Source organism: Podarcis vaucheri (genome assembly GCF_965113315.1).
Source record: "Podarcis vaucheri genome assembly, chromosome: 1".
NCBI lineage: Eukaryota > Metazoa > Chordata > Lepidosauria > Squamata > Lacertidae > Podarcis > Podarcis vaucheri.
The window spans coordinates 49,318,070-49,342,802 of NC_138759.1; the positions used below are offsets into that span (position 1 = coordinate 49,318,070).

A 24,733-nucleotide genomic window follows, 5' to 3' on the forward strand; every position below is an offset into this window, starting at 1 on the left:
GCCATACTATCTGTAGCGCAGATATATAAGCAAACGTGTTTCTTGGCACTGAAACAGGTGTGCACCTGACAACAAAAAGGTAGGCCTGAAATAGAGAAACTCAAACACAATAAACTTCTTGAAATGTCTGGACTCAAATCCTCCTCTGCTGCTGAGCTGTCCGGCCACATTTCCTTCCGTGCAAGAGCAGTCAATGAGCTGCCACTGCTATTGTTGGTCCTGCCAGCAGCATGATTTTATGAGCAAATATAAAACAGACATTTATGGGCTACTGAGAAGGAGGATTTATTGAGCCGAGGCTTTTTAAGTCACCAGTTCTAAGGTTTCACCTTCTTCCTCCCTTTGGCATTAAGCTGAACATATATGTAATTTGCATCTATAGCAGTTCCTCCCACCTGCCTCCTGGGCCCTGTTAACTACCTAAAAGCTTTCCCTCCTCTTTTCTTGCCTTCCTGAGGAGAAAGCAGGCCTTAAATGTGGCAGGGAGACCGGCCCTCCCCTCCCAGCTCCGAAACGGCAGAGTTTTCAGCAGCACCGTCACATCCTTTCGCTGACCCTCTTGGCACAGGCAGGATGAGAACTGCCAACTCAGCTGCATCGTTTTTTTCTCTCCATCTACCCTGGGGGCTACCGCCTCCCCCACTCCCAAATGAACGCCACACAGTGCATTATTTATTACACAACTCTGGAAAAAGGACTCCCATATTAAGCTACATTTTGGTGTAACGAATGCATGTAGGGAGAGGGAATTCAGCAATAGGAGATAAGAGGCTGGGAAGCTCCGTTTTTCACCCTCTCTCATAGCGCTAGAGCTCATGGACTTCCAACGAAGCTGAATGTTGGAAGATTCAGGACAGATAAAAGAAAGTACCCCTTCGAGCAGCACAACTGAAGGAGCGTCTCCACCCCCATCGTTCTGCCTGGACACTGAGGTCCAGTGCCAAGGGCTTTCTGGCGGTTCCCTCACTGCGAGAAGCCAAGTTACAGGGAACCAGGCAGAGGGCCTTCTCGGTGGTGGCACCCGTCCTGTGGAACGCCCTCCCACCAGATGTCAAAGAGAAAAACAACTACCAGATTTTTCAAAATAAAAAAATTCCTTCTAGTAGCACCTTAAAAACCAACTAAGTTAGTTCTTGGTATGAGCTTTCGTGTGCATGCACACTTCTTCAGATTTCGTGCATGCACACGAAAGCTCATACCAAGAACTAACTTAGCTGGTCTTTAAGGTGCTACTGGAAGGAATTTTTTTATTTTGGCTATGGCAGACCAACACGGCTACCTATCTGTTACCAGATTTTTAGAAGACATCTGAAGGCAGCCCTGTTTAGGGAAGCTTTTAATGTTTAATAAAGGTAAAGTTAAAGGGACCCCTGACCATTAGGTCCAGTCGTGGCCGACTCTGGGGTTGCGGCACTCATCTTGCTCTATAGGCCGAGGGAGCCGGCGTTTGTCTGCAGACAGCTTCCGGGTCATGTGGCCAGCATGACAAAGCTGCTTCTGGCAAACAAGAACAGCACACGGAAACGCCGTTTACCTTCCCGCCGGAGTGGTACCTATTTATCTACTTGCACTTTGACGTGCTTTCGAACTGCTGGGTGGGCAGGAGCTGGGACCGAACAACGGGAGCTCTTTAATGTTTAATAGGTTATTGTATTTTAAGATTCCATTGGAAGCTGCCCAGAGCGGCTGGAGAAATCCAGCTAGAGGGGCGGGGTATAAATAATAAATTATTATTATAATATTATTATGATTATTAATGGAACTCTCTCGCATGGGAGGCAGTGATGGCCACCAACTTGGATGGCTTTCAAAGAGGATTAAACAAATTCATGGAGGAGGGGGCTATTGATGGCTACTAGCCGTGACTCTGCTTGCACTGCTGGAGGGAGCATTGCTTCTGAATACCAGTTGCCGGGAGCCACAGCAGGGGAGAGGGCTCTTGTGTTCAAATCCTGCTTGCAAGTTCCCCACAGGGATCTGGTTGGCCACTGGATGCTAGACTAGATGGGCCTGACCCAGCAGGCTCCTCTTATGCTCTCTTTCCTATTTGCAGTGACTATAGTCAGGCCCACTGTCACAGGCGTCAGGAGCTGGTAGCCAGCCAATAGCAAAGAGGGTGGCGTGAAGCAAGGGCAGGAGGCCAGGGTGCCCACACTTACCTCTTTCACTCTCTGAAGCATCGGCTGCAGCCATTCGCTGTTGACTTCACAATGGCTGTCCAGAAAAGTAAGGATCTCAGCTGCCGCCGTATCAGCACCTCGCACACGAGAACGGATCAGTCCTGGAAAAGGGTAGAGAAGAGAGCTGGTAGCATAAGAAGGGACAGTGGAAAAGAAAAAGGATGGAACTATTTAAGTTGATATGGCCCCCAACACTGGCCTGAACCCAGACTGGTAAGCATCTATATCATCAATATCATCTAGCAGCGCCTGCAGCTGAATTGACAACTCCCTTCTGAGCACCTTGCCCAAGAAGAGAGTATTAACACTGGAGTGGTAGTTGTCAGTGACCTCTGGGTCCAGGGCAGGCTTCCCCCCTTTTTAAAGGAGTGGACACCCCACCTAAAGGGCTGCAGGCAGCACTCCTTCATGCTACAAAGCATCAACCGTCCCCTGGGCCCACCTGGCCAGTCTCCCTTCGCTAGGTTGAATTAGCTAAATTGGGTAAAGGTCCAAAGGGCAGATGGTTGGCCAAACAGCCACAAGTACTTTGTCCATATCATTGGCTGCAAAAGCTGGAACTGGCCCCCCTAAACCAGACCAGATGGCGCACTGGGTGCCTTTTTTTGGACCTCTCCCGACCACAGCATTTTAAGTAGACATGCAAGTTAGCAGTTTGATCCCCTTGAACATTCTCTTTATCTAGGAGAAGAAGTAAGCTTGGTATGGCATCCAAAGACTTGAGGACAGGTGGGGGAAATTACAGGTGTCTGGTTTTCCTAAAGCGTCATCGTCCTAACATGGCTGAGACATGCAATTATAAGCGTCTGCATTGCAGTTCTTTTTGCTCTGCTCTTGGCTTACTTTACCATGCAGTGCACCTATCCCTTTGCTCACAGTTAGGTTCATTCAGGGGCAACCGGCCCTGCACAGGGATGCTTTGAGTGCCATAATTCTCACACTTCCTCCTGCTGCTTCCCCCTGTTTTCCTCTCACCATGGGAAGCACGGAGCTGAATTTGAAAGGGCAGCTGTGGTGACTCCTTTTTAGAGATGTGCAAAACACCCCTGAGAAATTTCACCTGTCTTGTTAAAACCCTTTTAGCTTCCCTCAGAAAACCCTCTTCGGATGTTTCACCACAAATTTGCATGGCATTTTTGTTTTCCGTTGTTAGGGTGAATGCATCTGGGGCAATGGACCCATTAGGATGGCCTTATGGATTCAAATGGCCTCCAGATAACCTTGGGAGATTTTTTAAAAAGCTGATTTGGCCAATTACTTTTACTGCAATCTTGGGACAGGAAGTTGACAGGCGGCTGACACAAGATTTCTCAGGCACACTTTTCTTGCCTGCCAAGGCACAGGCCTCACCATGGCTCAGTGGAGTATTCTGTACAATGAGGCAACAGGGACAACAGCTTGAGTGCAAATAGAGGAAAGCCTGCAACAAATCTATCTGAACACAGCTTAGAGGCCACTTGAAGACCTGTTCCATGGTGCTCTTTCCTTCTTGACCACCATTGTGTCTGTGCAACCTTATCCAGTGGAGCTTTTCTGAGCTTTAATAACCAATTATTTATTTTTATTATTATTATTATTATTAATACCCCACCCATCTCTGGGCGGCTTCCAACAAAATATTAAAAATACAATAAAAAACCTAACTCTCCTTCCTTGGATTCTTACAAATTCTCAGGCCTGCTGCAACATTTCTGCAGTGTTCTTTGTGGACACAATCGCTCCCCTCCACTCTGACCTTGACTCCACTGAAGAGAGTCTATAGCAGATGCATCGTCCTCTGGTCAGGTTTTATTGGATTAGTTTCAGCTTTTAAAATCCAAAGATGTAGACAGAATACGTAGATCTGCACATACCACTTTATCTCAGTCTGACCTCTGTCCCTAATTCCTAGAATTAATAAGCTGGGAGAAAGTGATGGCCATCTTGCGGAAGATAAATCTATCCTTAATCGAAGGGGGTCTTTGTACCATCTAGCCCTGTGGTGGTAAACCTGTAGCTCTCCAGATGTTGCTGGACTACAAGTCCCACCAGCCCCAGCCAATGGTCATGAAGGATGGGGGCTGTGGTTCAAAAACATCTGGAGGGCCACCAGTTCCCCATCCCTGCTGCAGCAAGACCATTGTTAAAAGAAGCCCTCCTTGGATTAATTAGGGAGCAATATCCAGTTTATTTTCTAGCCAAGTTAGCTGAACTGTATTGTGGCCAAATCTACAGTTGCATGTAGTGCTTCCCATATCTAGACCCATTTCCACCTGATTCCTAACTAGAACTCAGGACTGAGACTCTCTTGGTTTATTATCTGTGCAAGGAAAATTACCAGGGAGTGTAACTCTGCTGATTCTTTTGAACTTACTGTATCTTTTTTTATATCACAGCATCTTTCTGGATCAAGAATATGGGATAGGAATAGGAAGCTCTGCTTTATAGTAGTTCTGCTCCTAATTGCTGGAAAATTCCAGCTGATTGCTGTTCCTCCCCCATGTGCTTCCCTGTGGAATACAACAGACTTCTATCCTTTCCATCATACGTTTTCACAGTGCAGCCACTGGGAGAAGTCGTGCTGAGTTTTGGAGCGGATTTTTATCAGTAAACTGATGGTGCCTAGCTCTATTTATCTTTTCCACCTGAATAAATTGTGGTGCTTTTTTTGCAATTGAATCACTGCCTGAGGTTTGTAATGGGCTGAAGTGTTAGTGACTATATTGAAACTCAACTCAGACAAGACAGAACTTCTTGCTGGCGATGGCTCTTCATCAGATGGTGATGAAACTAGATATAGGAAAGGGACTTGGTTGGTTCAGAGGAGGAGGTCGCTGTATGTCCCCCAAACCCACAAGTATTAATTTGTGCTACCATTGGGTCCTTCTAAAAATGAACGATTCTTGCAAAATCTGTCATACTCACCTTCTCGCCGACTGTTGCGAAGACACTTGACCTTTGGTATCTTGGTAAGGAGCTGGCAATCCTCAGCTGAAGAGAAGAGAAAACAGTTGGCGCCAGTGCCTAGTTTGTTTGGCATCGACATAAAGCTGCAATTAACTCTCCCCATGTGTCTCAACAGAGGGCAAAGCTTTGCTTTCATTTACGATATTAATCAATTTGTTGATCCCAAAATAAATGGCTTTAATCCCATCGCCTCAAGTTATCGCCCAAAGACGTCTGCTTACCACTCAGCTCCTTCTCCTCTGCCTCAAAGGTTTTAGTCAGCATTTGTAAGATCTGTGGAGGCACACTACACACTACACTGCAGCCATGGGCTGCAAAGCCCAGCAGATCCTTCTCCTTCTCTAAGTTCCTACAGAAAAGGGAGAGCTTTAGAGTAGGAGAGAAGGGAGTGCTTAACCTTTCCTCTGCCAACCTACTTCCACTCAAATTTCCCTCCCAGCGAGGGGAAGAGGAGAATAGTCAGAGGGAAAACAACTGGCAAGGGAAAAGTTAAGAACTTCCATTGCCACTGTGTCTTCTCTGAAGCAAATCATCCTTTCCAGAGGGCACTTTACGAGGGAAGAAGGAACTATGGAGACCTGGTTTTATGCTGTGAAGTTTGTGAACAGCTGGTACCACAGACAGCGTATGCCTTAAGGCAGGGGTTATCAGCTTTTTGGAGGCCCTGGAACATTTGCAAACTGGAGAAACTGTTGTGGGCACCCCACACACCCCACAACCAAGCATGGACTGCAACCTATTCTATTAGCTACAAGAGAGAGCTGCTTTCAAACCCAACTGCAGGCAGGAGGGAACCTGCCTCAGGATATAACAACACGGCACATCAGAAAACATGTGTTTTGCAAACTCATATTTGGAGGTTAATGGTAAAGCAGGGAGGAGAAACAGCATGGAAGAAATGGCGGACTGATTTATCCCCAAGACTCCAAACACACATTTCCTTTTTAGCTCCGCCGACTCCAGGGCTGGAAATACACCTGGCTGTGGAGAAAATGGGGGAAGGGGGAGGATCAGCAGGTGGAGGAAAAGTTCAGCTCCCCGATTCACACCCTGACTTTCCCAGGCAAATGCCCCTCTGATCCCTGCTTCACCATTACAAGACAAAGAGTCAGGGTCCTTGTGTTTGCTCTGTAGCATGTAGCTCTGCCTGTTGACTTTTAGGAGAAACATGAAAGAGATTTATGGCAGAGGCACAGGCTGGATGCTAAGAAAAAGAAAGGGAGTGAATGCAGTGAAATGAGAAAAGAGTTGAAAGAGGAGCAAGACATTCAGACTCAACTCTTTTAACTGTCAAGATAAACACAGCAGGACATATCATATGGCTCTAATGCAGAGCTGCCAGTCTACATCCCACATAAAATGAAGCACACCGTTGGATAGGATAGCTATTCTTGGATGGCCGTAATGGGATTAGACAAATTCAAAGAGGATTAGGCTACCAATGGCTACTAGCCACTATGTCTGTGTAGTGCTGGGTGCAGTAAGGTAAAAGGTTCAGTCGCTGATGACTCTGGGGTTGCGGCGCTCATCTCGCTCTATAGGCTGAGGGAGCCAGCGTTTCTGGGTCATGTGGCCAGCATGACTAAGCCGCTTCTGGCGAAACCAGAGCAGCGCACGGAAATGCCGTTTATCTTCCAGCCGGAGTGGTACCTATTTATCTACTCGCACTTTGACGTGCTTCCGAACTGCTAAGTTGGCAGGAGCTGGGACCGGGCAAATGGGAGCTCACCCTATTGCGGGGATTCGAACCGCCGACCTTCTGATTGGGAAGTCCTAGGCTCAGTGGTTTAGACCACAGTGCCACCCGCGTCTCGTTGGGTGCAGTATGTGCCTGTAAACCAGTTGTTGGGAATCACAAGTGGGGAGAGTGCTGTTGCACCCAGGTCCTGCTTCTAGACTTCCCATAGGGATCCTATTGACTGATCTGAGAAAAGGTACTAGACTAAATGGACCTTTAGTCTGACTCAGCAGAGTACTTAAGTTCTCTCCCATTGGTTCAGCTCATTCTGGAGATGATACATATATTTCAATGGCTGACCACTGAAAAATAATTTCAGAGGTCTCTGGAGCAACACACCCCAGAGACAAAACTTCTCTCTCTGTTCACCACTTTGATACTCTTTTACTATCCAGCAACAGCAGTGTTTTTATTGTGTGCTATTCTCCAGGCTTTGAGAAGCCCCTCGCTTATCATCTTCCCACAGCTTCAGCATCCTGGCAAGACACACAAAGGCTACCAGCCAAAATACTTTTCTTGGCACTTCTACCCTGGAGCTTCTCCATTTCTATAGCTTCTTTCCACCTGAAATATTGCTCTGGTGAGGGCAGTTTGTCAGGAGCTGTATTGCTGAGATGCAGTGACAGGAACACTTGATTAAAGGATACTGAGATATTGCTGGACATGTGCTCAGCAAGGAAATCCATGTACAAAAATAGCCCATGAATCCATTTTAGGTAATTCACACTCCAAGAACACAGCAGAATCCCATTCCGGTTATATTAGCAACATCCATTTGAGGGGCTTCATTTGAGATGCTCCCTTCATAGGTCTGACAGCAATCCCCAGAGAGCATATGTGAAAGGTGGTTTGGAAATACTGCTCATGAAATGTAAATAAAGATAATGCTTAGAGAAAGTGGAGATTTGGAGAGTAATTCTGTATCTGTTTGGGTACGGTGCTTTATAATTGTATTGTACATGAAAACAATGAAATGTATTCCAAGACTATCAAAATGCAGCACGTGCACAAGTGAATTTCAGGGTCAAGGTATCTGACACAGTGTAACATGGCATCTTCTGACACATCCAGGAAAGTGAGGGAAGTTAAATGACCACTTTGGCTTCCCTGCGAAGTCAAACCTCTGGAGAATCACAACGCCTGCTGTGGCTGCAGAGACCATAACTTCTAATGTTGTTTTCTCTGCCTGGGCAGTGTATGTTTTGTAAGCCTGGGCAGTGTGTATGGAGGTCCTGGGCTGGCCAGACTACAAGACCCCGCTCTCAGCCTTGCTGATGTGGTCCAAAGGAAAGCAGAGCAATACATTTGGCACCAGCTTGGCTGCAGGAGTCGCCAGAAGGAGGCATTCAAGGCGCCATCCAACCGTCTTAGGAACTGCACTCTGGATTTGTGCAGGATGCACTCCTTAGCCTTTCCTTCTCCCACAAGGCAGCAGGTACAGATTATTCCTCAGGGTTTACTCCTGAAGTCTTTCTCACAAATGAGTATAGCCACAAGGCAGCAGAGGTTTAGTATCAGTTTTCCTTCTCCCAGATGGGCTACCTTCCCCTGGTTGACGAGCCCCATCTTCCCCTTTGCCTGCTGCATTCCCAATGGAAATCCTTCCAGCTGAAATTAGAAGCAGGAATTCTTCCATTGGTGCTAATAGGAGCTTTCCTTGCAGGGCTATGAACAACTGGGGAGGGAGGGAGGGTGATTTTCATCATGACTGGGGGGTGGAGTGGAATTAAACCCCCCTTTCCTGTGTGCCACGGCCCCAATGAACCCCTCCCCTTCCTGCTGTTAATGATTTGTTTTCTCTCTCTTTTAAATACAGACATGGGCTTGTATCCAATTCAGTTTTAAGCAAGCATCCTGTCACCGAAAGGGTTTCTGCTTCCACAACAGGACTTGCTGTTCCACAAGAGGACCTGCTCTCTTTCCCCATGCACTCCCAAAATTTGTTCCAGAGGGTTACAGAAAATCTCAGAACAGACTTGGGGGCAGCACAGGGGAAGGAAAGTCCCATTGTGCACATGGACATTGTTGCATTAGCGGGATGGTTACTTAGTGCTGCTTTGGATACAAGCCATGATTGTTAATGACACATTTGGCCCTCACTTTGGTTTTACAAAAATTGAAGAATTGAAATTTCCTAGCCACTTGTTTTTATTACTGGAGAAAGTCACTTAAAAGTCCAGCTTCAAAGATGGAACAAACATTATTCTCTTGTGCTATTTTTCTCAAGAATGGATAGTGCCTCTTGCAGCAGAATTCCAGGCACTTATTGTTCTGGGATAGTTCTGCTGTATGAAAACCTCAGCAAGAATTTTGTGGATAACAGTCTTAGTCTGCCAAAAACACAGTGCAGCATACATTACCTCCTCCCCTTTGAACCTATATAATTGGGGCTCCTAGCTGTGCACACCACTTGTTATACTTACAATAATGACCCACAAAATGGTGGTTAATGAAACCAAACTGAGCATTCTGGCTTCCTGGGCAGGACTGTCACACTGAGAATCGACGGAAAGACACCATAACAAGAAAAAATTGGCTAGTTTCTTTTCCTCAGGTGGAAATTAAAACAAAGCGCAACAAAGCTTTGCTCCTGCCTTTGTTCTCGCTCTTTTCCTCAGATGAAAAAGTGAGGAAATATCCTGAGTGGAGCAGAAAAAATGTATACAGCCACATGAAAATGAATAAAAAGGAAATAAGATAATTAGGGAAACAAAGAAAAGTAATACTTACGATCGGAGCTGAAGTCATCCACTAAAATTATTTCCTGAATTAGGTTGACAGGAGTGCGGTTCAGAACACTAAAATGAATAACAAGAACATCAATTAAAAATATAAGGGTTTGCCTTTGATATTCTAAATAAAATAAGCCCTCTTTAATAGTTCTGATCCGCCAATGATCCCTTTCTCACCTGCAAAAGGATGCATTTTTCTGAGAGCTGTTTCAGCAGATTAGACAGCAACAATTGCCTCTTCCCGTGAGTCCCCCAGGAGCAGTGGTTTGTGGCCTGGTGCAATAAGGCAGAGCCAGGCACCATCTTCCCACCACCCTATGTGGCCGTTGAAGGGGAGCAAGGGCCCCTCCTCCTGTGGCCCCATGGGTTTGCAGGAGCCTGCCTGTTTGAATGGGCCAATTGCAGCTGCCCATGGGGCATGATCACATTGTCAACAAAAGAGAGTCACGATAAAAGATTGACAAAGGGGTCCTGGAGGGGGTGCTCATTCTGATGCCCAATTGGGGGCTGATGGGCCTTGGCACCCCGTCTGAGTGGTGGCTCTGGCAGGATCATCCTGATTTGATGTACGTCATAGGGTCCACCCAGCCAAACAATCAGCAGTCAGGCTGACTGATTCAGGATACATAGCCAGTGCCTATGTCAAAACCTACTTACATCTGTAATCAATGAAGTTGTAGCCTATTCGAACCCAATACTTTGTTCTGTGTTCATTCACCATTCCTTCCTGGGTCCCTGCTGGCTGCGTGCACCTTGCGCCTGAGCCCACAAATTAAATCCTAACTCGAATGAGCACATTTTCTTACCAAATGTGTGTTTTCAAAAACCTGTTTGTTGGGGTATCTATTCAAAATAATTTTAGATGTATACTTTAAAACCTGATTTTTGAAAAGGTCCTGTGAATCTTCCATATGAAACAGATTGAGTGCTTTTCCAATCCAGAAATTTGTGACTGCACATCTGGCCTTCTGACAGCAAATCCTTACCCCTCTTATCTTTTGCTTGAAAGGGAAAGTTGTGTTGGGGGAGGGAAGAGAGATTTAGGAGCACTGCTCATTCTGCAGATCTCTGGAAAAGGATGCCTATCTGTAGTTATCTATGTTGAGCGTGTGCCCTCTCTGCTAACGGAAGTCATTGCAACCAGATACAAATATCAATTGCTGAACTATATTTCAAATCCCTGAACTCTGTTTCTTAATTCAAATGGTTGTTTGTTATGGACCCCTCCACATGCCCTCTTTACTGAGCATCCATCATGATTTGTGCTCAGGCTATTTGTGATGGTTATACGTGATTGCACTTTCAATACCATTTGCATCTGCAAACATTTTGGGTTGCTCACACTGCTTCCTCTGCGGTATCTGCCTGTCCCATCTCTCCCTGCTAAAATCCTGCAATTTTTCCTTTCACATTCTGAGTGTTGTCTGGGTGCTTGCCCTACTTTTGATGTGTTATAGCACCAGAGTGCCCCTCCAGACAGCAATAACACTGGGGAAGCATGGCAGAAAACCTAATAAAGCAGAATAACGTGTGGATAAATCCAGCATTTTTGCACTATTGTTACATGAATGACACGCTGTGGAATATACCTACACACGAAAAACAATCATTCTGTAGGGGCCCTTAGTCACATTTCAATCACCTGTCTCCTATCAATATCATTCCCTATAGATCTGAATTCCCATTAGCAACTATGGGAGTAAAACAAAGGCAGTTAGTGTGGGCGATTAGCAGCCAAACCTAACAAATGAATATTCTTGCTAGTTAGTATGAGAAAGGGCTAAGTCCACAAAGGTGTACTGCTGATAGGCAGATACTAAGACCATAGAAACACAATCAGTAGAGAGGACTCTGTGTGATGTCATTACCCTTTCTCACCTAGAGAAGAAGGAGTATATAGTACTTTCTGTTCCTCTCACCCCTCCCTCTTCCTTTGAAGCATTGGACGCAGGTATACCTCTGCTTGTTCCAGCCTTGGGCACATGCCTGAAGTAAGTACAAGTATTTTGCTTGCACAGTTTTTTATTGCTACTGTTGCTGTGATGCAATGCATAAAAAATAAAGTAAATTTTATTTTTATTTTTAAATTTACTTCCCAGATTGTTTCCTGAATCTTTATAAGCTGGGTAAGAAAGGGGAACCAACTTTTCATAGCTGGACTTACTCAAAACAAGGTTTTACCATTTAATTCCTATGCTTTTAATTTTGCTGCCAAGGATGGGATTTGAAAAGCTGTTCTCAACCCACACATGTGGGTGGCTGGATGGATAAATTGCAATTAATATATCCTCTCCTACCCATTAAAACCCATCCCACAGTTGGAATCTTCTCTCTTGTTCTTTGAAATGATCCTCTCTCACAGGAAGAATCCCACTTCCCTCTAGCATCACCAGCTCCTGATTTCTGAAATATAATCAACCTCTACGACATCCTAAAGACAGAGTTCTCTCTCTCTCTCTCTCACTTGTCCACAAGCCTAGTGTCTATTTCTTATCACAGATGTCTCCACTTTCTGCGGCACGTCATTCCTAGTACAATCTATGTGCACATAGTTCCACATGAAAAGACCGCCAGAGGAATTACTCAGACAAGTCTTTATTCTTTTGGCTTCTGCTCCCCACGATACTGAACCACCTTTTGTGGGGTTTCCAGAAAATAATTATTGCAGAATAGGGAAATTTGCATAAGGCAATCAGAAAGAATATAGCACTCTAGAGCAGAGCAGAGGAGCCATTTTGCCACCTAAAGCCCACATTCCTTTGTGGCCAAACTTCCAGGGGCTGCATCCCAGGTGTGAGCAGCGCCAAAGCAAGGATAGGCCAAGCAAATGAGGTGACTCTTACCTTTGTACAGAAGGATAATGTCTAGCCTTGCAAAAGGCAGAAGTTTACACACAAACATGCCTGTCCCCATCCTCCACTGAGGCAAGCAATGGGCATTATCAATGTTCAAGGTTACGTTGCAGCCAGACAAAAGTATTTGAGGAGGGCACAGAGTGGGGTGATGAGAGATGGAAGGTGGCCTGGACTAGGGAGATTCCTGAGGGCCAGGCACAGAGGCCTGGAGGACCCCATTCAGCCCACAGACCAGAGGTTCCCCAACCTCGTTCTAGAAAAGAGTAAGTACAAAAGAGGTACAAAAATAAAGAAGTAAAATAAAATACCTTAAACAAAGCTAAAAACTCGGGAACAGCCATGCTTGCCTACTGTAATTTGCAGTTTGCATCCATTCTTTGTTACTAATGAACTCGTGAAACGGACAATTCTCCATGAAAGAATTAAGCACTAGGAAAAATCCCCCCCCCCCGTCATCACTGCCTACTTCACAGTGGTGTTGTAAGAAAAGCTGAACGTAAGGATAGTGCTTTGAATACTCTTAAAATGTTAAATAACCACAATATTATTATGAGGGACCGATTCCCTGAGACACTATGCTGGGGCAGACACACTTTCACTGACAGAGATCTTCTGCAGAGCATGCGAGGGGGTGGGGGATGCCAAATGAGCAAGCAGTTCATGAGAGACAGCTGCTTCTTGCGATGCAAATATGTCAAGCAAAATCAGACCGACAACCATCCCCCTGCAGAGGACATGAGACGCCAATGGGAAAGCTGTTCAAGAGGCCATTTAAATGTTTCTGGAAGACAGGCTGCTCCTGCACGTCACACTTCAGGATCCCTGCCTTGCCAGTACTAGGGCTCCCAAAGGCACAAATACCTTAATGTTCAGCAACAGCAAAATTTCACACAAATTTTGCCTGGATCAGTTAGTTGGAGATCTGAAACATGCTCCATCCTCAAGAAGTTAAGCACACTCATCCCTTTGCACCCAGCACCAATAGCAGATGCAAACGTGTGCATTAATAGCAAGACCCATTGAGAAACAAGGATAAGTCCTCAGAGAGTGAATGGCTTAAGACAAAATCCTTGCCAAGTAAATATTTCCTCAGAACAAAATCAGGTATGTAATTCTGAATGACTTTTATTCTGTTTTTTTTCACTTCTGCAAAAAATAAGGAGCCCCCTGACTCCAAGCTTCAGGTCTCTCTTACCATCTTTGTGCCCCCCTCAAACACAAATCCGTAATTTCAAAAGGGGTTGTCAGTATATACATTATTTCTCCTGGCAGTTCCTCCATATCTAGTCCTGCTTGCTGTCACACTAAAAAAGGGGAAAGGCTTCCGATGGCAAGATTCGTGAAATGTATTATTCCTGCTTTTCGTAACTTTAGATTCCAACTTCCATAGTTCCCCCAAGTTCTACATTTAGTCACATATCAACATAGCTATTTAAATTGCAACCTCTTTTGTCTGAACTGTGGATTATGTTCACTATGCAACTCATTAAACTTGGATCATAATAGATATTCAATGGTTGACAGCCCTTGGTACTTGCTTCCTGCATGATGTGTGCCAACGATTGCACAAATCAATGACTGTGTTGTTTATATGCACCTAGAGATAAAAGGCAATTAATAGCCAGACTTTCAAACCACATTTTCCACTCAAGGTTCTGAATTGTATTTTTCCCTCCCCACCAGACTGCAGCTCATCAGGATAAGGCGGCCTGTTGTTTCTATGGTAGTGGAAGCTGGCCTATTTGGGCAAATGGGGCGCTGCCCCACCAACCTCAGTCTGCCCTCAGTGAATGCCCACATGTCTGTCTTCTTACCTGCAATCTGCCCAGGGGTGCCACTGGCTGTCAGCCACCTCCTCCTGGGTCTCAGCACTGCCTTTGCAGAACTAAATGAGGATCAGCATGGGGACAAAGCTAGAATTGCTTCCATCTGTCATGGGCTCTGGCTACTGTTGGCCTCCCTGTTTTTACCAATCTCAATTCACAAGTTTGTTGCTTGTCAATCTGTACATTTAGACCAAATTGTATTTGCACTGTTGGTATGAAAGTGAGTGACAAAATGCTAATACACTATTGGATCTTCTTTTGGGGTGTGTTGTTGTTTTTTGGACCAGTTTATGAGAAGCCTAAAAACCTCAATTTGTGTTCTCAAAGCAGTGAGGACTTTTTAAATGTCTAATGATGTTAATATTTTAACATCAACCATCAGTGTTGTTGTTAATTTATACAAGGTCCCAGAGTGGGTTACGACATTACAAACAATATTAAAAACAATTCAAAACAACAACATTCCCAAATAGTAATAGCTTCCCCTCACCCCACCCCCGCCATGGGCCTCTTGAAGATTCCCAAGGCTTTGGCAAACCGCTGCATGATTTTTCTGCCTATTGTAGCTACTGCCATGCCTTGTGCTAGATGCTTTGATTTTTAATTGCACTTCATTATTTCTTTTATTTCTTATACTGTATTTTATTGTATTACATTTGAGTTCCGTAGAATCCCACAAAAATTCAAATTGTAAGTGTTCTTCACAAACATGCCAGGGGCCCCTTCAATGAGGTTTGTGATCCATGGACCATGAATTGGGAACCCCTGGTCTATAGTACATACCAGTATTGTGAGAATGATCACCATTCCCATTCATTTGTCCAATCCAAGAAGACAGGTCCTCGGTCACTGCTGGATCTCCTGTATTGCAGTCATAGGTGGCCTGCCTTCCCTGCTGTCTCTCATCATGTCTGTAGGACATTGCTTTCATACAACCTCCAGTTCTTTGGTGCTTGCACTGCTTCAAACTAATTGCCCCACATACTGGCCACTCATCAGCAATAAGGCTTCATCCCTGGCCAGTCCCACCCCATCCCAATGCTAGTTTCTCCCTCTTTAGGCTCCATGCTCAGTCAGACCTACCTGATGCTCCTCTCCCTGCATCCTTTATCCTAGCTTAGGCAAGGCCTGAGGCAACTGATGGACCTGGACCTTTCTTCTACCATCTGTGATTGGATTAAAAACTTGCTGAGGGATCGCACACAAATAGTGAGGACTGGGCCTGTTACATCTACCTCTCTGAAGCACAGCGCTGGCACCCCACAGGGATGTATGCTGAGTCCCTACCTGTACTCGTTGTATACATATGACTGTATTTCATCTGATTCATTCACTGCAATTATTAAGTTTGCAGATGATACCACCATAATGGGTCTAATTACAGGTGGAGATGAATCAGCGTATAGGGAGGAGGTTCAAAAAGTCTCTACATGGTGCCTAGAGAACAACTTGCACCTAAATGTCAGTAAGACGAAGGAGATGGTGTTGGACTTTCGGAGGAAGAGAGGGGAGCCAGCCCCGTTGTATATCGGGGGGGGGGCTGTGTGGAGAGAGTCTCTTCCTTTAAATTCCTGGGAGTTTACCTTAGTGAAGAGCTCACTTAGAAAATCAATACAACCCAGGTGGTTAGGAAGGCCCAAGAGAGACTCCATTTCCTCAGGGTCTTGCGAAAGAACAATGTCAAACAAAAATTGATGATCTCCTTCTACTGGTCCACAACAGAAAGTGTCCTTTCATAATGTATAACAGTGTGGTACACTGGTTTGATAGCCATGGACAGGAAGTCCCTACAGAGGGTGGGAAATACAGCACATGACATCATGGGCTGTCCTCGGTGTTCGCTAGATGACATTGCGGGAAACCGCTGCCTCAGGAGAGCGAGGAAAATTCTTAGGGATGATTCACACTCTGGCCAGCACCTCTTTAATCTCCTACCTTCGGGCAGGAGATACAGAAGTATAGTCAGCCGCACCAACAGGTTAAAGAACATTTTTTATCCGTGGGCTGTTGGGCCACTGAATGGGAAAAAATAGTGGTGCAATTGACTTCTGACAAGCACACAGAGCGCAAACAAGACTGAGTGTATGTGGGGGGGGGGGACTAGTTTAATTTCACTGCACACAAGTGGTGTAGTGACAATAAAGGTTTATTATTAACTCCAGCTATTCATCTAGAAGCCTCCTTTAACGCCACTTTGCAAGTTCTAACGCCCAGTGGCTGGCACTAATCAAAGCCCTCACTACCACGGGTCCTTAAGAGGCCTGTAGCTGGTGTGCCAAGGGCTATTAGAAGAAAATGTAGATGTATGTGTGAGCCAGTGTGGTGTAGTGGTTAAGAGCGGTAGTCTCGTAATCTGGTGAACCAGGTTTGCGTCTCCGCTCCTCCACATGCAGCTGTTGGGTGACCTTGGGCCAGTCACACTCTGAAGTCTCTCAGCCGCACTCACCTCACAGAGTGTTTGTTGTGGGGGAGGAAAGGAAAGGAGAATGTTAGCCGCTTTGAGACTCCTTAAAGGGAGTGATAAAGCGGGATATCAAATCCAAACTCTTCTCTTCTTCATCATCCCTGCCTGGAATGCTTCAGATGTACAAGATAACTACAAAGGAAATGTCAATGACTCTGCCACCCATGAGGAAATGAGGAGGGCCATTAAAGTCAAAGAACAATTAAACCATGACCAGGGAAGCGCTGTAAGAAAATGTTGCAGTGTAACCCTGGTGCGAACATGTTAACAGTGCATTTGGCTGAGGGGGTTGGCTATATTTTATACATGTGTGTGTGTATACATACACTTTCCCCTTCTCAGCAGTTAACATTCTGCCAGCACTGAGCACGCTCAGTGTCTGGTTTGAGGGACCCCCACTTTGAATCCCCCCCCTTCTTTAAGTTTTGGGATTGCTCTGAATCTGCTGATCCCTTCCTCGCAGCCTTTCTCAACCTCGGGTCCCCAGATGTTGTTGAGCTACAACTCCCATCATTCCTAGCTAGCAAGGCCAGAGCTCAGGGATGATGGGAGTTGTAGTCCAACAACATCTGGGGACCCAAGGTTGAGAAACACTGCGTGTTGGCTCCATAAGTCACAGCACTCAGATCAAAATGAAAACCTAGGATGATTTTTAAGATCTACTTAAAGGCAAGAACTAAAGCATGGGAGTCAATATTTTCCAGAGGATGCTAGAAGAGACTCCAGCAGTAATAAACAACAACAATTAGCATTTGAATTATACAGCACTTTAAACAGCTCAAACCCTTACAAGGACATTTTTTTAAAGGTCATAATTATTATCCCCATATTGTGAGGCCAAGTACAACTTTTCTATTCCTTTGACCATTCATTGCAGCAGAAGTAAAATTCAAAACAAGGCCTCTGGAGTCTTAGCCGCAATGCTACACCAGCTCCGCCTGGAAGTTTATTTTCAGACTTCCCAATTGCCCCCAGATTTCAAACAGACTGGTTGGGATCTCATCATCTTTGAAATAGGAGCCTCATGGGGCATCAAGCCACAACTCAGGCATAGAAACTCATTAGCCGGTTTTATAGATTTTTGGCCTTAACGTTAACTCGTCAATCGGACTTCTTCATCGCTGCCATTCCCCAAAGTGAAATTAAACTTCTGTTTTGGAAAACAACTCTGTAATCATCTATAACAATTTAATTACATATAATTTTCAACAGGTGCTACTCGAATGGCTGATTAATCAAAATCAAATCAGCCCCTAATTGTCACAGAAGGCCAAATCCACCTGCTGCACTTTTGGAAGGAAAGCAGAATGGCATGAGAAGAGGGTGACCGGCCACTGCAAAATAAGCAGGCAGCACAATTTTTACACCATCACCTCCTCCTTTCCTGATTTTGCTGCGGTCCTGTGCAGGCTTGCAAGAAACCAATAGTTGGAACAGAGCAGCCCTTTTCATACTTCAGGTACCCCACAGCACTTTACAGTAATTACTTAGTGGTATGGACTCCGGCTGTGTAGGCGAAGGCAGCAGCAATTATACTCACAGTAATAATTCATGCCCAGCCTAGTGCATTCAGATCCATTTTATTGAGATACATGGCTTACCTCAAGCACCTTGAAAATTAAGCCAGAGTTGTTATTGTTTCTATTTCTATCAGCAAACCAAGAATAACAAGTGAACCTGAGCTAAAGGGAACTTTCTGTTTCTTGCTGGTCTCATGAAAAAGGCACAAACTGCTAAAGTATACATGAGCACCATGGACTCATGGTTTCATTCAAATATGCACAGTGCAGTGGTATGAAGGAATTAGCCCCCACAGCAAGAAAATAGCATGCCAGAAACTATTTCCCCACATGAAATGTCAGGTGGTACGGCCCCTTTTGCCATGAGAGGATGTTTCAGGGTCCATGGGGAGAAGCAAATTGTGTTCCACAGTTTCCGTGTAAAGGAAAAATAGAAAAACAATTATGATGAAACAAAAAACAAAAAAAGGTCTTATTGGTTCTCATTTGTTACTTCACACTGGTGGAGCTCTAATGTAAATAGGACTCTGTGGCTAAAACCAGGGCCGTCTTTAGCATATGCAGCGCCAGGGTGCAAAGATTCGCCCAGTGCCCCCAAATTTAGGGCAGACTGGAAGGAGGGAGGGAAGCCTGTACCGTGGTGGGAAAGGAGTGCACACACACAGCTGGCGGAGCTAACCCCCCTGATGCCAGGGGAGGGGTTACAGCGCCTTCACCGGCCTGAAGGGTCCGTCTGTTGGACGGGTGGGTGAAGGAGCCACCACTTCCCAGCAGGCAGGCTCTGCAGGACAGGGAAGGGAGAGGCTGAGATGGGACTCTGGCCGGCCCCGCACATCACCACGGCAGTGTGTCTGCTTGTATTCCCTTTTCTGTTCCTTGAGTGCCTGGTCGATGCTCTTGCTCACTCACTTCGCCTCCTTCTCCTCCTCCCGCTCCTCCAGTCACAGCTTCTCCCAAGGTCTCTGCAGCGCCAGCGGCTGCTCCAGCTTCACCGCTGAGCCCAACTCAAGCTTGGCCTGAGGTGCCGCCGCAGCTGTGAGGGGTGGTGACAGTCCCTGCTGCCGCCTTGTCCTTCTCCGCGGGGCCTGCCCCGTCGCCCGCTCCATTCTGCAGGAGCACTGCAGCAGTGGCCCGTCCAGCTCCACCACACGCACCTTCCTGCCGCTGCCTACCGCCTCCCCGCCGCTGCAGATGCTGCCACTGGCACCGTCGCTGCTTTTTCTCACACTCCTTCCTCATCCTCCTCTCCCAGCCGGGGCTCTGGGCAATGGCAGCCAGGTCAGGGGCCCTGCCGTGGGGAGCAGCGATGGCGGCTGTTGCTCAGTCTCTGAGGTGGTGTGGTAAGAGCTTAGGTGGCTTCAGCAGCGGGCATCTGGTGCCCCCCAGAATTTGGCGCCCAGGTGCCCTGCACCCCTTGCACCCCTGGATAGAGACAGCCCTGGCTAAAACAATAACAACAGTGCTCCCTTCAGGGCATTGGGCTTGGGGATATGTATCCTCTTCAAGAGAGGGTGCTGTATATGCAGGATATAAGGCCTTCTGAGGAGATTCAGACTCAATTTTTCCTGGTTGGAGTCTGATATCTGAGCACCACCACTTCCACTTGAGTGGTGATGGTTGCCCAAAGACCTTCAGAAAAAGTAGGAAGGAATTAGACTGTGGGTGTAAGGATAAGAGTTCTGGCCAGCACCCATGGCTCATTCCACATGTGGGGCTGCCAGGCAGTGCTGACTTCACTACTAGGTGCTGCCTCTCACTGACCTCCCAATGAGCCCAGCAATGGGGCAAACCCTGGCAGGATGTCGCAGAGGGCTCTCTCCAGATGTTCTTGGCTTGCGACATCCTTCTTACCTGACCGTGCTGGCTGGGGCTGATGGGAGTTGCAATCTAAAACATCCCAATGATGGGGAAGGTTGGGCTCTATATCATCTCAATTGGCATGTTTGAACCTATCCTCAAGATTAACTGGCATGTTTCATGCATTACTCAATGTAGCACAGCAACTGGCATCTTGTGATTGTTCTCACAGCACTCCTGATAATTATATTTCTACAACCTCTACCTATATAATTAGGGCAGACCTAAACAGACTGGTTAAAAACACTGCATGTGTTTTGTAGGAGAATGATGGGACAGTGACTATTGCACTACTCCAGTGTTTCCCAACCACTGTTCCGCGGCACACTAGTGTGCCGCGAGATGTTGCCTGGTGTGCCGCGAGATGTTGCCTGGAGGGAGGTGGGCGAGTCCGGCGGCGAGAGGCGGGGCGGCGGCGGCGAGGAGCCAAGCCGCGCTCTCCTTCCTGCCTCGCTTTGCTGCCTCCTCCCCCCCCCCCACCCCCAAAGCTTGGAGGTTCCCCGGCAGGAAGGAGGGAACTTAATCCTCTCCAAGGGCTGCGGAAAACAGACATGCAAATGGGGGCTTGCCAGCTCTTCAAGCGCCGCCGGCTTTCTTCGGGAATTACCGCCCGCCGAGCCCGGTAACACTGACAGGCCGAGCCGCGGGGATTGGCAGCGCAGCCGGCAGAGTGTGGGAAAGGGCAGCCGCCACGCGCCGGGCAAGGCGAGACTCGACGGGGAGGACACCGGCAGCAGCGCGCCCCCCCCCAGAAACCCGCTCCGGGCAGGTAATTCACAGAGAGTGGACAGAAGGAAGCCTTAAAGGGCTTCAGCCTCCCAGAGTGGCGGGGAATAATAATAATAATAATAATAATAATAATAATAATAATAATAATAAAAAAAAAAAAAAATAATTGACAGGTGGTGTTTTTCTAGGTGAGGGGGTGGGGACTGTAATAACAAAAAAATCAGCTGTATATCAACCGCTGTTTTGCAATGAGGAATTGCAAATAAGGAAGATCAAAAGGAGAATGTTTTTTGGGGGGGGACTCTCTTCCTCTTCCTCCTCCTCCTCTCGTTCTTGCTCCTCTTCCTGGCAAAAGGGCTGCTGAGACCCCTTCTCTCTTGGGTGCCGGTGGGTGCTGTGACGTTGACGCTGCTGTGGCAAGTGCCTTTACTTAGCAGAGTGCATTCCCCTTTACACAGGAGGGGAGGTGAAAAAATTGAAACTTACACTTTCGTGCGTCCCGGCGTGACGCTGCGCGCTGACGTCACGGGGCTGTAATGGTGGTGTGCCTCGAGATTTTTTTCATCAAACAAGTGTGCCTTTGCCCAAAAAAGGTTGGGAAACACTGCACTACTCCACAGGAAATGTATCAAACAAGCCGCAGGCTTTTGTGTCCGTGCAGCACCTTCTCATAAGGATTTGATGACTGACCATTCTCAGAGCTGACTTCCTCATTGGCCAATTCACGCCTTTGCTGCACCACAGACACGCCACAATCTATTGATTTATTTACTCCATTAATCAAGCGCCCAACAATAGTTTTCTGGGTGACGTACAAAATAAAGCATTAAAAATCACAGTATCAATAATCAATAAAGCGACTATTAAAAAATAACCATTCCAAGGAAGCGGGTCTAGAGATTAAAACATCACAGCAACAACCAGCTAATACAGAAAGCCAAGAGATAAGTTCCACAGAACAAAAGCAACCATGCTCAAGCCATAACGTTATACAGATTTTTTAAAAATGATCTTTAAAAGCCTGGGTGTAGTAATGGGTAATGATAGAGCTAAGCATTATCTCAAGACTCTACAATTTAGCTTGTTCTTGTGGTTACTTTCATTTTCCTATCCAGTTGTGTGCTAAACTGTTCATCAAGAGGCTGTTGCCTCTTTTTCTGGGTCTTAAAATTTAGTAACCTGGTCTTATATATCAAATTAGAACCATGGCAACAAGGGGGTGGGAATCAGATATCCTATGGGAGAATTAAGGGATTCAATCCAGAAACAGAAGAATGGCAGCAATATGTGGAAAGACTAGGCCATTATATCTTTGTTAATGAAATCACTGAGGGAAAACAAAAATGCCTATTCGTCTGGTATCAAAAAGATTCTGAGGTGGGTCTCTGATGGGGCACTCTACAGTTCACTGCTCACTAAATGTCACCATGGGGGACCACTTAAGAGACAGGCCTCGTTTGAAGATCTTGGGGTCTTTGAAGAGAATAACTTTCAGATACTGAGGAATCGAGTTATGAAGGGCTTTAATGGTAGACTTGGGCCTGGAAATGGGCCAGGTGCTAGGGAAGCTTTTACTACCTTCCAGCACTGATTGTCAGCCTTCTGGTTGCCATTGCAACCCCATACCATCCCTGCTTCAGTCATAACCTTAACCGTAACATTTTGCTGAAGGTCAACTCCAACCATTCCTCTGATTCAGCTAATGCAAAGTCCAGGAGATATATGACTTCATGGATGATTGCCTGCTAGCCTTATACTTTACCCTTGAGTGTAGCATAGCCACGATTTACACTTTATCACCATGAGCAAAGACTATAAGTATTCTCTTAACCATAGAAGACAATGGGAATTTAATATGAGTCAAGATTTGCCAGGTCTTAATCCTAGAACCTGTTTTTAATGCTGTGGTTTAGTTCCAGAGGTTTCAAAATGATGTGACTGGCAGAATCCCTCCTCCCCACCCCCACCCCCCAAACTCCTAACAATCAACCCTCATTCATTCAGGGGCAGGATTAGGGGAAAGAATCTACAGAATGGGACGAAATTAAGACCCTCTTCATTTCTAGCCCATTCCTGGTTGGAATTAGAGATAAGAAACCATTTCTAGTCGGAATTGCAGTCAGGTTTAGGTGTGCTATGAAAGAATAAAAAATAGTCAGGATTTATCCCTGCCCTTGCCTCAAACCTAAGGTCTCCTCAGATGAAGAGCAAAGAGAGCTGGACCCTCCAGCAGATCTCCACCCTGCAGTGATCCTGAAGTGCCATCAAACCTGATATTCCTGCCCCAGTCATGATGATTCCTACACGAACTGCCTGAGCTTCTGGCTGGCTCTTAGAACTCCCCTCATCTCCCTCAAGGGCTAGAGAGGCAGAAGAGATGGTGAGAAATGCAGGTACTTCAGAGTTTTGAAGTTCCCAGCCCATGGCGTTGCTCTGTGATTGAGACCCAAGAAAGGGTGGAATCCGCAACTCCTATATAGGCTTACCATTTGAGTTGCTCCCTTGATTAAAGTTGCCATATTTCAAAAAGTAAAAACCAGGAGCTTTTTAAAACTCCTTTAAAAAACACACACACACAAAAGCGATTTTTCAATTTACTTGCCTAAGATCCAGGACAAAGTGCCGCCTTTCGGAAATCCCTCCTGGACGTCAATTCTGCCTTTGAAATCCAGGTAATGTCTGGACATATGGCAGCCCTACCCTTGATAAAGCAACAGCTCTTATCAACGCTCCAAGCTTCAGCCTTCCTGACCTGCGGAAATGGCCCCGAAACAACAGTCATCCAGGAATACTTGAGACCTGGCAGCTGTCATTTTGGAAAGGAAGCACTTAGATGGGCAATATAGTCCCATCTAAGTTGTATAGCTCCTGCGTTGCACTGCTGAACCCAAGAATAGTTCAGCCATCTTTGCTGGGAGCTAAGCAGCTATTCAGCTGGTGTGCGCTGTCAGCGCCCCTGCTTCGAAGGCTGGCTTTATTTTGAGGCGGTTATTGAATGGCCAGTTATTGAATTTGATTGTTTCACTGCTGAGGGGGGCACATATAGATTGTGGGTCTGTCCTGCCGGCCTGACTGCCTATTGTTCAGAGCAAAAGTTTTATGCTCCCCAGGGGCAGCCTCCCCAAGACCAATACTGCCTTGCAAAAGATTTGTTCTGTTTTCTCCAGTGCGCAAAAGCATCCTTGCATTCATGAAGCTGCACTTGAAAGAACCTCTTATTTATTCACAAAGCAGTTTTCTGCAAGACCCTAAGACCTGGAGTGAGGGAAAATAGTTCCGATGAATAATGCATCACTGCCAGAGGTGCTCTCCGCTGCCTTCCAGCTGAGATACACTCTCCCTTTCTCTCTCCCTCCCCCTTTCCCCACCTCTGTGGCCACAGAGAAAGCATTTCTCTGACCTGGAAGACTGCTTAAAGGACACTTTTAGCAAAAGTTTAACATCTCAAAGGGAGCAGAGGACATTTTCTCAGGAAACAACAACAACCCCCAAGAGTAAACAGTCTTGCTGCATTCTTTAGCCTGGAAAGATATTGGGGGAAATGGTCATTGGAAATGTTTATTTGTGGCAAAAAGAAAACCAGAAGCAGCCAAGCTAAGGATGCATGAAAAGAATATATATTAAAAATTGGATTTGTCACACATGCCTGAACCCTATTCAGGGCTATGTGACCTGATGGAGACTAGGCAGGCAGACACGAGGTCTGCTAGTTTGCAGCAGAAACCGGCTGTGCCCAGCCCTGATTGGTTGCTGCTTTGTCACAAATCCCTCCTCCTGAGAAAAGTTTAGCTGAATTTTTTTTATTACATTAAAAAAAATATACTAATGCAATAATGTTGAAACAAAAACTAGAAAGGGGGAGTTAAAATAGAAAGCAGAACTTTGG

General features: G+C 46.1%; 1 protein-coding gene across 3 annotated transcripts in view; it reads right to left on the reverse strand.

Annotated features, from left to right (window-relative positions):
• The window catches only part of GALNT16 (polypeptide N-acetylgalactosaminyltransferase 16), a 141,385-nt gene that overhangs the window by 35,680 nt on the left and 80,972 nt on the right, over nt 1-24,733 (reverse strand). For all 3 annotated transcript variants that reach the window (XR_014220403.1, XM_082225185.1, XM_082225184.1), the window contains exons 4-6: nt 9,595-9,662; nt 5,085-5,150; nt 2,160-2,281 (exon numbers count right to left, since the gene is read on the reverse strand). Coding sequence is in view for 2 of the 3 variants with exons in the window: in XM_082225185.1 (XP_082081311.1) it covers nt 2,160-2,281; nt 5,085-5,150; nt 9,595-9,662 (256 nt within the window). In the remaining variant the exon portion in view is untranslated. The remainder of the gene's footprint in view (nt 1-2,159; nt 2,282-5,084; nt 5,151-9,594; nt 9,663-24,733) is intronic.